Below are 12,990 nucleotides of genomic sequence, written 5' to 3'. Positions count from 1 at the left end.
TGTTGAAGTAATGGCTGAGCGGATGAGACTCCATTCGAAGAAGAAGAAGAACCTTGTGAAAAGATTGTTAGAAGTTTGAGGTCCGGAATCGGTCCTACTTATCGTTCCACCTTTTAGTAACCAAGATCCCTTAGATCTAGACTGTCCTGGACAACCCTTTCACTGTTGGTCGGGGCTGCGGAAACGTACGATTGTTCGTTAGTCTCCCGCTCAAGAATATGATTGACCAGCTGAACTGTCTTCAGGAAAGGGATACTGGTGTGAATCAAAGTAGTTAAGGGCTCTAAGCAGGAGACCGTTGCTCTAGCATCCATGCGGCGGATAGGGAGGTTAAAGGGCTGGACCCGTAGTTGCCAAACGGAACAAACCAGATGTGCTATTTGACAGATCGTGGCATTTTTAATTAAGGACATATCGGGCAGGGATACTGGTAGGTAACCCACAGGAGATTGTACCCGGTTAATCTGCCGAGTGGCAGAATGCGCCGCTGCTTCCAGCAGGTCATTGCAGAGTTAAAAATTAGGAGCCTCGATCCACCATCCTCTTAACAAGGAAGTGGAGAGGGAAATTCGCCTACTTGCATCTTCTGTTAAATAGTGGTGATGCAGAGGGGGGTGCTCAGACGCCCGAAAAAAAGGATGCCTCTGTACATCCACAGAGTGCAGGTCTCCGGGTGGACAGGACAGGCTGTCTGGCGTTAGGCCTGGACCTTCGAGTGCCCGTCTGTTGATGGTGTGGGGAGACCGGCGCCCTTTAAAGTGCCTGTCGCCCTTAAAAATCAGACCAGGCATAGCGTCCCGCGTAGAGGCTTCTGTCCAGTGAATATCCGGACTGGATGGCAAAAGCTCTACGAGGGAGTTTAGGCTGAGGGAACTAGTTACACTGGGATAAACTGGGCTCGGCGGCAGAGGGCTCCTCAATTATGACCAGTTTCGGATTGATCATGGTGCCCTCAAGACCAGGGAATACTGGTCGTGTGCCGTTAAGACCAGGGAAAACTGGTCGTGTGCCTTTAAGACCAGGGAAAACTGGTCGTGTGCCTTTAAGACCAGGGAATACTGGTCGTGTGCCTTTAAGACCAGGGAATACTGGTCGTGTGCCTTTAAGACCAGGGAATACTGGTCGTGTGCCTTTAAGACCAGGGAATACTGGTCGTGTGCCTTTAAGACCAGGGAATACTGGTCGTGTGCCTTTAAGACCAGGGATTACTGGTCGTGTGGCTTTAAGACCAGAGAATGCTGGTCGTGTGCCTTTAAGACCAGGGAATACTGGTAGTGCGCCATTAAGACCAGGGAAAACTGGACGTGTGCCTTTAAAACCCGGGAATTCTGGTCACGCGCCCTTAAGACCAGGGAATACTGGTCACGTGCCTTTAAGACCAGGGAATACTGGTCACGTGCCTTTAAGACCAGGGGATACTGGTCACGTACCCTTAAGATCAGGGAATACTGGTCACGAGCCTTTAAGACCAGGAAATACTGGTCACGTGCCTTTAAGACCAGGGAATACTGGTCACGGGCCTTTAAGACCAGAGAATACTGGTCGTGTGACTTTAAGACCGGGAATACTGGTCATGCGGGTTTAGGTAAAATCTCGCAGCGAGCGAGAAGCGCCAATTTAGGGGACGGAGCTACAGGCACGACGTGGGCGGAGCCTCGAAACTTCCATGATAGGCCCCAGCCGGGGCGTAAATTTCTGCAGCCGGCGTCAGCGTAAGAGTTAGGGGTGGTCACACGTTGCTCGAGAAAATTGAGCGCTTCCGCGTCAGGCGCTAAGCGCCAGGAAAAAAGGCTAAGCCGCCTTGAGGCGACACAGTGCGCTTCTGGAGGTGCGGACTACACATCGGCCGAAGCCGGGAGCTAAATTTGTTAGCCGGCTGGAGCGTTACCTCAGGGAGGTGGTCACAGGGAAGTCTGAGACTGCCTGTCAATATCCCGCTGCAGAAGCCCATTGCTGGCAGGATCCACTTACCAACGGTGCGCGTCCCGGCATGGAGCCGCCGCGGATGTCGGGTATTGCAGCGTGGACGGTGCAGGGGTAGAGAGATAAACCTCAATCCATCATCCCTTTGTTAGGGAGGTGGAGAGGAACCGTCCGCCTCCTTGTCCGCTTTCACAGTGGTGGAGGCTGCCCGGACCATGGAGGGGGGCTTCTTCCACGAAGTTCAGCCCATCGGGACCATGAAAGCACCTCCGCTCCTGAAAGGTATTTCACTGCGGCCTAGTCCGGCTGCAAAAGCCGGGGACTAAATTTATGGAGCCTGCCGGTGGAGCGCGTCGGCGGGCCGCGCGCCGAATGATTGCCGCTGGCGTACCGGCCAGTGGCACCCCCAAGACCGCATCTTCCAGTCAGGCAGCGTGAGGAAGCATGGCCCCCGAGATCTGCAGGGCGCCTCTCGTCCCAGACGAGAAGCGCCGATATAGGGGGCGGAGTTACGGCCGTGGGAGGGATCTGCCCACTGCGGCCTACTCCAGCTGAAAAGCCAGGTACTAAATTTCCAGCCTGCCTGGGGATGCGCGGCGGCCACACGGAGCGACGCTAACCGGCGCAGTTCCCGATCGCCGGCGCCTGTCCCCAGGGGCTCTGCCGAAAGTACCGCCGGCGCCTACCCTATAGAGGCCACTGCGGCCTACTCCGGCTGAAAAGCCGGGGACTAAATTTCCGGTCTGCCCGGCGGTGTGAGGTGGCGCGGCCGCAAAGCGATCCGGAGCGCAGGAGGGGAACTCCTGATGTACTCACAGTCCGGTAATGCAGGTCCCCCTGTCCCTGCGCGCTCCATCCTCATCTGCAATCCCTTTGGGCTCTAGCCGCAAGTATGCAACGCCATGTGATGTGGGCCTTGTATGTCGGGCCACCGGAGTGGAACATTAGAGCAGGCTCTATGTGCTCGCCGTCTTGCAGGGGGAAGGGAAATCGGGACCAAAGATGGAAACCCGTTGCCCGAGTAAAATTTGGCGTGCTCCCGCGTCGCAGGAGAGGGACGGGGAGGTATACTCGCCGTGCTCGCCTGTTGCTGGTTCGGGGGAGAGCGGGTCCCATAAAAAAGGATCCGTCGCCCCCTTCACTCCGTTGAATAAAAAATAAAAAATTTACAGAAAAATAAAAATTAAAATTAAAATAAGAAAGTTGGGGTCTGAAAACAGACCCAAGTGCCTCCTACAGACACTAAGCAAGAACTGGTTAGCTGAGGGCCAGCAGGAGGGTGTATACTGCAGGGGAGGAGCTAACTTTCTTTGTATCACTTAGTGTCCTCCTAGTGGCAAGCAGCATAACACCCCACGGTCTGTGTCCCCCAATGAGGCGTAGGAGAAAATGTTATATTCTTTCTTCAAGGCTCCGGGGCTTGTGGTTCCTAGAAGAAATCCCTGCCTCCTCTCCTCATTGTAATACTTACCCCCTCCCATCAGCAACAGTTATGGCCCCAGAATCCTGCGCACTGCACTCCATCAGAAATACATACCTCATTCTCCTTTCTGTGGGCACTGCATTAGGGATCGTCTGCGCAGGCGAGTCACTGTGACCTCCGATGTGCACGCCGATAATATGTTCTCCCCATTTCCTCCCTGCACAGTCATCACTAGGAACCAATAAGTAGGCAGGGAGTAAGTGGGGAGAGCACCTTATGGGCACGCACACCCAACGTCACTGGAGCGGAAGTCGCCGATGCAGAAGATCCCTGAATGCAGGCACCGTACGCCCCGAATAAAGAAAGAATATAACTAGTGATGAGCGAATATACTCGTTGCTCGGGTTTTCCCGAACACGCTCGGGTGTCCTCCGAGTATTCGTTAGCATTCGGAGATTTAGTTTTCATCACCTCAGCTGAATGATTTACAGCTATTAGCCAGCTTGATTACATGTGGGAATTCGCTAGCAACCAGGCAACCCCCACACATACTCCGCCTGGCTAACAGCTGTAAATCATTCAGCTGCGGCGATGAAAACTAAGGCTATGTGCACACGTAGGGAGGGTCCTCTGCGGGTTCTCCCGCAGCGGATTTGATAAATCTGCAGGGCAAAACTGCTGCGGTTATCCCTGCAGATTTATCGCGGTTTGTTTTGCGGTTTCCGCTGCGGGTTTACTCCTACTATTGATGCTGCATATGCAGCAATATGTAGCATCAATAGTAATGTTAAAAATAATTTTAAAAAATGGTTATACTCACCCTCTGACGTCCCGATCTCCTCGGCGCTGCACGCGGCGGTCCGGTTCCAAAGATGCTGTGCGAGAAGGACCTTCGTGACGTCACGGTCATGTGACAGCGACTTCATCGCAGGCCCTGCTCGCACAGCAACCCTGAGACCGGACGGCCGCGTGCAGCGCTGAGGGGTGAGTATATCATTATTTTTTATTTAATTTAATTTAATTTTTTTTACACAAATATGGTTCCCAGGGCCTGGAGGAGAGTCTCCTCTCCTCCACCCCGGGTACCACCTGCACATGATCCGCTTACTTCCCGCATCGTGGGCATAGCCACATGCGGGTAGTAAGCGGATCAATGCATTCCTATGTGTGCAGAATCGCCGCGATTCTGCACAAAAGTGACATGCTGCGGAATGTAAACCGCTGCGTTTCTGCGCGTTTTTTCCCGCAGCATGTGCACAGCGGATTGCGGTTTCCATAGGTTTACATGTAACTGTAAACTCAATGGAAACTGCTGCGGACTCGCAGCTGCAGAAACGCTGCGGTTCCGCTGTAAAAACCGCAACGTGTGCACATAGCCTTAATCTCCGAACACTAACAAATAGAGGTCACCCAAGCGTGCTCTGGAAAACCCGAGCAACGAGTACACTCGCTCATCACTAAATATAACATTTCTCAGCAACAAGACCAATATTATGAGCATTCAGGTAGGACTAGTCTAACATTTCTATTACCTGTATGACCATATAATTAGGTCACATGTCCCAGGGGGAGGGGTTGACAGATTCCCTTTAATTAGGTTAAGTGGACAGAGATTGAGACTAAACTTCCAAAAATTATTAAACAGCAATAATGACATGGATATTCAAGGTAAGAAAGTGCACCAGCCTGATCAGGTTTAAGATATTTTGTAACTTATGTAGTTTGTATTGTAAAACCTTGTAGACAAAGCCACTTTAAAGCCAGCGACCACTGTAAGGGTGCCAATTGAGCCACAAAGGATTTTAAAAAGGTCCGTATTGCCCTTTTCCTCATGTTATCAGCTTCAGCTGTGGCGTCAGTATGCGTAGCATATGACCACTGTAGATGTGGTGATGGGGCTGCAGGACTTTTCACATATTACAGAAATGGCTTATTTTTCTACTGTAAACCCCATTTATTATTATTATTATTATTTATTGTTATAGCGCCATTTATTCCATGGCGCTTTACATGTGAGGAGGGGTATACATAATAAAAACAAGTACAATAATCTTAAACAATACAAGTCATAACTGGTACAGGAAGAGTGAGGACCCTGCCCGCGAAGGCTCACAATCTACAAGGGATGGGTGAGAATACAGTAGGTAATTTGACACAAATTAACATTTTTGCTAAGTTAAAGGTGGTGAACCCAAAGAAGAGGTTTCCACCTGTCAACTACCTATAGGTACCGCACAAATCAATGGGAACTAGACAGGGAATGTTCACTGCACATATTGCCTTATACATGAACTTTTAAAAGAAATACAATTTACCTTTGCTTTAGCCAATGAGACATTTTCATGATTGTTGCTTTTAATGAGGAAAAATCGGGCATCCTGGAGAATGTATCTAATTTTATTTATTCGTTCTGCAAAACAAAAATCAGAATTCAACCTATTAGGTTTAATACTATAGGTTATTCCAGAGCCTGAGGGATGGGGCACACAACAGCATTCCAGTTTCTGGCCATTTCAGATTTGATATACACGGACATTAAGATGCAGACAATTCATTCATAAGCCATGTTGAAGTATAAACTTCTGGGGCACAAAAGTGTATTGATTGGGCTCCATTAATTTGACAAAGGCTAAATTTAAAAAAAACAAACAAAAAAAAACAAAACACACTATTCGGCTATGTGCACACGATGCGGATTTACTGCGAAAACGTAGCGGATTGGAAGAAGGAGCATGTCACTTCTTTTGTGCGGATCTGCAGCATTTTCTGCACCCTTCCATTATAGAAATCCGCAGGGGTAAAAAAACACATGAAATCCGCAGCAAATCTGCAACAAAACGCATCAAATCTGCACCTGCGTTTTCTGCCAGGAGATGCAGATTTTGTGCAGAAAATTCTGCACCCAAATCTGCAACGTGTGCACATAGCCTTAGAGGATGCGCACTAGTTAGTATTTTCCGCATTTTTTTCGTGTCTCTTTCAGTGCAGTTTTGATACAAAAACTGAAGCATTTACAAGTATTAGAGTTTCATGCACACCTTTTTTATTGCTTTTTGAAACAGTTTCAAATCTGCAGCATGTGAACTCCCTCAGCATTTTTTCACTTATTTCAACCCCTTCATGACCTTGGGATTATCCGTGTTCATTTTTCGCTCCCCTCCTTCCCAGAGCCATAACTTTTTTATTTTTCTGTCAATATGGCCATGTGAGGGCTTATTTTTTTGCGGGACGAGTTGTACTTTTGAACGACATCATTGGTTTTACCATGTCGTGTACCAGAAAATGGGGAAAAAAATTCCAAGTGCGGTGAAATTGCAAAAAAAGTGCAATCCCATGCTTTTTTGTTTGGCTTTTTTTGCTAGGTTCACCAAATGCTAAAACTGACCTGCCATTTTGATTCTCCAGGTCATTACGAGTTCATAGACACCAAACATGTCTAGGTTATTTTTTATCTAAGTGGTGAAAAAAAAAAATTCCAAACTTTGCTAAAAATAATAATAATAAATAATGGGCCATTTTCCGATACCCGTAGCGTATATATTTTGTGATCTGGGGTCGGTGAGGGCTTATTTTTTGTGTGCCAAGCTGACGTTTTTAGTGATACCATTTTGGTGCAGATACGTTCTTTTGATCACCCGTTATTACATTTTAATGCAATGTCGCGGCGACCAAAAAAACCCATAATTCGGGAGTTTCTAATTTTTTTCTCGCTACGCCGTTTAGCGATCAGGTTAATTTTTTTTTTTTATAGATTGGGTGATTCTGAACGCGGCGATACCAAATATGTGTATATTTGATTTTATTTTTATTGTTTTATTTTGAATGGGGCGAAAAGGGGGTGATTTAAACTTATATAAATTTTTATTATTTATTTCATATTTTTTTTAAAACATTTTTTTTTCTTTTGCCATGCTTCCAATAGCCATGGGAGGCTAGAAGCTGGCACAACTCGATCGACTCTGCTACAGAGGCGAAGCATAGATCGCCTGTCTATAGTAGAATTACAGGCTTGCTATGTGCGCCGACCACAGGGTGGCGCTCACAGCAAGCCGGCATCAGCAACCATAGAGGTCTCAAGGAGACCTCTGGTTACTATGCCGACGCATCACTGACCCCCGATCATGTGACAGGGGTCGGCGATGAGCACATTTCCGGCAGGATGTCCAAAAGCGGTAGTTAAATGTCAGCGTTTGACAGCGGCATTTAACTAGTTAATAGCGGCGGATGGATCGCGATTCCACGCACATGTCAGCTGTACAAAATAGCTGACATGTCGCGGCTTTGATGCGGGCTCACCGCCGGAGCCCACATCAGAGCAGGGGTCCTGACCTCGGACGTACTATCACGTCCGAGGTCAGAAAGGGGTTAATGTGGGAAAAAAATTAACATTTTATTCTGCACTTTGATGCCAAAATTTCAGTATTTGCAAATACTGTACTTAACGTGTGCACATAGCCTTTGTCAGGCTAGAATATTTTTTTTAAAAGAAAAAACAAAACCCCACTATTGAACGATTACTACACTGTCATTTCATCCAATAAAAGTTACACCACATGTTATACATCAGGAGCTTTGGTCAACAGTGACATCGGTTAGAGGTACTCATTTAAAGGGAACCTGTCACCAGAAAAAAAACGCTATTAACCTGCAGATATGGGGTTAATCTGCAGGTTAATAGAGCTATTAACCTGCCCGACGCCCGCACTTAGCCGAACGCTGAGGGGAGAAAATTAACTTTACTTCTTCCCCCACCATGGGTTTGGATTTCAGTCACTGGCTCTGAGTATATAGAGCGGTGGCTGTAAGGCTGTGTGCACACGTTCAGGATTTTTCGCTATAAAAATGCTTTTAAAAACACATACATATGCATACGTATGCACCCCATCATTTATAATGCATTCCGCAATTTTTGTGCATATGTTGCATTTTTTTCCCCAAAAAAAACCCATTGCGGTAAAAAATGCAGAATGTTCATTAATTTTGCGGATTTCCCACTATATTATTGCATTGGGAACCTCCGGAAAAAAACGCAAAAGACGCGCAAAAAATGCATGCGGATTTTTTGCAGAAAATGTCCGGTTTTGTTCAGGAAATTTCTGCAAGAAATCCTGATGTGTGCACATAGCCTAATTGTGGCTTCAGCACTGACTGACATCGAGCTTCAACGCAGAGCGACGACTGAAAACTGACTGCCGTCCCCGACTGAAAACGAATGCTGTCAGGGAGAATCATTTACCCAATATCTGCATGTTAATAGCTTTCTGAGAAGCTAACATGCAGATATTGGCAAAAAGTAACCATTTAGCGAGATGTGAACATGGACTTCTCAACTTCAATTAAAGGGGTCCACTACTAAGACAACCCCTTTTTGATCTAATTATTTGCCCCGATAAAATAAAAAGCTTATACTCCCCTCCCGACACGCCGGTCCAGCGGTGTCGGCACTCGCGGTTCTGGGGCTCTCATGCAGTTGTATAACACGTGGTGCATGGCACCCAATCAGCACTGGTGTCACTGTCCCATGGTGTCACTGTCCCATGGTGTCACTCTCCTCACCTTCAGACATTTTGAACATGAAGAGAAAGTCAGATCAGCTGCAGACTTGACTTCCTCTTCCTGTGATTGTTCAAAATGTCCGAAGGTGGGAGAGTGACACCAGCGCTGACTAGGCGCAAGGCTTGCGTGTCACAACAACCACACGAGAGCCCCGGGACCATGAGTGCTTACAACTGTTGGAACGACGCTGGCACAGGAGGTGAGCATAAGCTTTTCTTTATTTTATCTGGGCCAAACATTTGGATCAAGGAGGAGTTGTCCTAGTAGTGGACAACCCCTTTAAGTTCTATTTTTTTTAATGCACAACAATTTTCTAAACCATTATAAAACACTATCATTTACTCATTCATTTGAAAAGAAGAAGAATTTCAATTAAAAACACTTAATCTAATGTATTCGAAAATACAAACAAAATGAAAAATCAGGGTTTCTCACAAAAGCTGCATACAAAAAGACATCACACTGGGTTTAGTATTACCGGCCCTTATTTTTTAAAAAATATTCTTTTAAAAGAGAATCTGTCACCTTGAAAACAGCTATTTGCTCAAAGTTAGAGTGTTCATCTGCAGGTAAATTTCATTACAATGCTGTGTGGCTTCAAATTAACTTATTTCCACTCAGCAGCTGTCAGCATTCATGCCTTGCATGCAGCATCTCTAGCCATGGCGGACTATACTTTGAGCTGCAAGCACTAGTAGGCCTTTGGCAGCTCTGACGACTACCTGTGACGAGCAAGAGGTCATAGTGCTGGTGTGTGCTTACAATACAGTAAGGGTTGCGGTGAGCAGTGACTAACCACTACATGCCCGATAACCAGCTGATCCAGGGAGAATTTAAGTTAACCTTTTCTCAGCAGCCACACTTCTCTGTAGGGTAGACTGGCACCATCGTAACACGATTTACATGCAGATTAATTCCATGTTTTGAGGTAATTAGCGTTTTTCCAAGGTGACAGGTTCCCTTTAAAATTATTTTACTCTTGAGGCAGTAGACACAATATGTTAAAGGGAAGGTGCCGCATTTTATTTTTTGTATTAAAAATGATTGTTATTTTTAATATAAATTTAAATTTTTTAACTTTAACATTTTTTAAATTATTTTCTTTTTCAGCCACTGGGTGCCGCCATTTTGCTTTGCAGGAGTGTAAGTGTAGCTGCACGACACTTACACTCTGCAAATACGGCAGCCCTGGGCATAGACATCTGCGGTCGGCGTCCGACCGTATAGTTTACACTGAGCTGCTCCCCGCTGTGATCTGGCCACGCCCCCCGAGCCGTCCACATCACAGCAGAGGCAGGAGATCAGCGCCATCTTCCTGGAGCTCACAGTGCATCTGTGAGCTCAAGTTTCTAATCCTCTCCTGTGCGATACTGTCTGCTGAGCCATGTATCTAATCCTACCCTGTGTGATACGGTCTGCTGAGCCATGCATCTAATCCTATCCTGTGATACTGACTGCTGAGCCATGCATCTAATCCTATCCTGTGTGATACTGAGCTGTGTAACTACTCCTCTCCTGTGTGATACTGTCTGCCGAGCCATGCATCTAATCCTACCCTGTGTGATATTGTGCTGAGACGTGTATCTAATCCTACCCTGTGTGATACTGTGCTGTATCTAATCCTCTCCTGTGTGATGCTGTCTGCTGAGCCATGTATCTAAACCTCTCCTGTGTGATGCTGTCTGCTGAGCCATGTATCTAATCGAACCCTGTGTGATACTGCGCTGAGACGTGTATCTAATCCTCTCCTGTGTGATGCTGTCTGCTGAGCCATGTATCTAATCCTATCCTGTGTGATACTGTGCTGAGCTTGTATCTAATCCTACCCTGTGTGATACTGTGCTGAGATGTGTATCTAATCCTCTCCTGTGGGATACTGTGTGCCGAGCCGTGTATCTAATCCTATTTTGTGTGTTACTGTATGATGAGCTGTGTATCTAATTCTACCCTGTGTTATACTGTGCTGAGACGTGTATCTAATCCTCTCCTGTGTGATGCTGTCTGCTGAGCCATGTATCTAATCCTCTCCTGTGTGATGCTGTCTGCTGAGCCATGTATCTAATCCTACCCTGTGTGATACTGTGCTGAGACGTGTATCTAATCCTATCCTGTGTGATACTGTGCTGAAATGTGTATCTAATCATCTCCTGTGATGCGGTCTGCTGAGCCATGTATCTAATCCTACCCTGTGTGATACTGTGCTGAGATGTGTATCTAATCCTCTCCTGTAGGATACTGTGTGCTGAGCCGTGTATCTAATCCTATTCTGTGTGTTACTGTATGATGAGCCGTGTATCTAATCCTCCCCTGTGTTATACTGTGCTGAGATGTGTATCTAATCCTCTCCTGTAGGATACTGTGTGCTGAGCCGTGTATCTAATCCTATTCTGTGTGTTACTGTATGATGAGCCGTGTATCTAATCCTCCCCTGTGTTATACTGTGCTGAGATGTGTATCTAATCCTCTCCTGTAGGATACTGTGTGCTGAGCCGTGTATCTAATCCTATTCTGTGTGTTACTGTATGATGAGCCGTGTATCTAATCCTCCCCTGTGTTATACTGTGCTGAGATGTGTATCTAATCCTCCCCTGTGTGATATTGACTGCTGAGCTGTTAATCTAATGCTATCCTTTGTGATACGGACGGCTGAGCCATGTATCTAATCCTATCCTGTATGATACTGACTGCTAAGCTGTGTATCTAATCCTCTCCTATGCACTCCTCTCCCCCGTTATGTGTGATCTATATGGCGGTATTATGTGTGAAGTATATGGCGGCATTGTGTGTGAAGTATATGGCGGCATTGTGTGTGAAGTATATGGCGGCATTGTGTGTGAAGTATATGGCGGCATTATGTGTGAAGTATATGGCGGCATTATGTGTGAAGTATATGGCGGCATTATGTGTGAAGTACATGGCGGCATTATGTGTGAAGTATATGGCGGCATTATGTGTGAAGTATATGGCGGCATTATGTGTGAAGTATATGGCGGCATTATGTGTGCTCTGTATGGTGGTACGTGTGCTCTGTATGGCGGTATTATGTGAGAACACTGGCGGTATTATGTGAGATCTATATGGCGGTAATATGTATGCTCTATATGGCGGTATGTGTGCTCTATATGGCGGTATTATGTGAGATCTATGATGTCGGTATTATGTGAGAACACTATGGCGTCTTTATTTGCAATCTATATGATGGTATTATGTGAGAACTATAGGACAGTATTATGTGTTATATATATCAGGGCTGTGGAGTCGGTAAGCCACAGTTGCGACTCCGACTCCTGGATTTTATCAGGTTCCGACTCCTTCATAAATGGCCAATTCGTAACAATAAATTTACTGTTGTAAATTATTAACATCGTGCTTATTCAGTTTCTCACCATCACATAAGTAATCAGACCACTTAGAGCAAAAACTATATTAGAATACAATTAGAATATAGCAAATAACTTTTATAAACTTTTCTAAACTCTTGTAAGTAAATATGCAATAAACACTGTTATGCAGTTAATAAGAAGAAATCTATAAATTTGTCCTCAGAAAAAGTATTGCCTCTGTCAGATCCTCCTTCATGGATGCCCTCAAATCTGATCTAATTATTTTGAGAGCAGAGAACAACCTCTCTACACTAACTTGGGTTGGTGGCAAAGCAGTAACCACTCGGGCAACATCTCTGACAATGTCAGGATACAGAGGAATCGCTTGTTGCACTGTTATTTTTGATGAACGGTCAAATTTCTCAATTTCTTTTAGTGCACATGAAAAATTCTGCTGAAATGTACTGGCTGTGTTCTTTGATGGGGATGACTCTTCTATGCGGGAACACTTTGCACGGTCCTTGTGATCCAAATATTTTTCCAAATTAAATTCTTCATCAGTTGATGAGGGTGAAGATGTGGCAGGACGACCAAATTCTTCTTGTTCCTCCTGACTGTTCTGCAACCCTTTCATCCTTACTGCTATTTCAAACAGAGCTTCTTTTCCTTTAGTTAGCTGTTGATCATCTAGAAGAATCCGATGCATTGGGTCTACATAAACAGCTGCCAAAAGAATGTTATTTTGTAATAGTAGCTCCTCTCTCC

General features: G+C 45.8%; 1 protein-coding gene across 6 annotated transcripts in view; it reads right to left on the bottom strand.

Annotated features, from left to right (window-relative positions):
- Positions 1-12,990, bottom strand: part of YTHDC1 (YTH N6-methyladenosine RNA binding protein C1) — a 119,663-nt gene that overhangs the window by 53,475 nt on the left and 53,198 nt on the right. For all 6 annotated transcript variants that reach the window (XM_077275944.1, XM_077275951.1, XM_077275937.1 and 3 more), the window contains one exon: positions 5,662-5,756. In XM_077275944.1, coding sequence (XP_077132059.1) covers positions 5,662-5,756 — 95 coding nt within the window. The remainder of the gene's footprint in view (positions 1-5,661; positions 5,757-12,990) is intronic.

This window comes from Ranitomeya variabilis, chromosome 1 (assembly GCF_051348905.1).
Source record: "Ranitomeya variabilis isolate aRanVar5 chromosome 1, aRanVar5.hap1, whole genome shotgun sequence".
In the NCBI taxonomy this organism is placed as follows: domain Eukaryota; kingdom Metazoa; phylum Chordata; class Amphibia; order Anura; family Dendrobatidae; genus Ranitomeya; species Ranitomeya variabilis.
The sequence above is the reverse complement of the archived record's forward strand: the minus strand, read 5'-3'. Positions and strand labels throughout refer to the sequence as shown.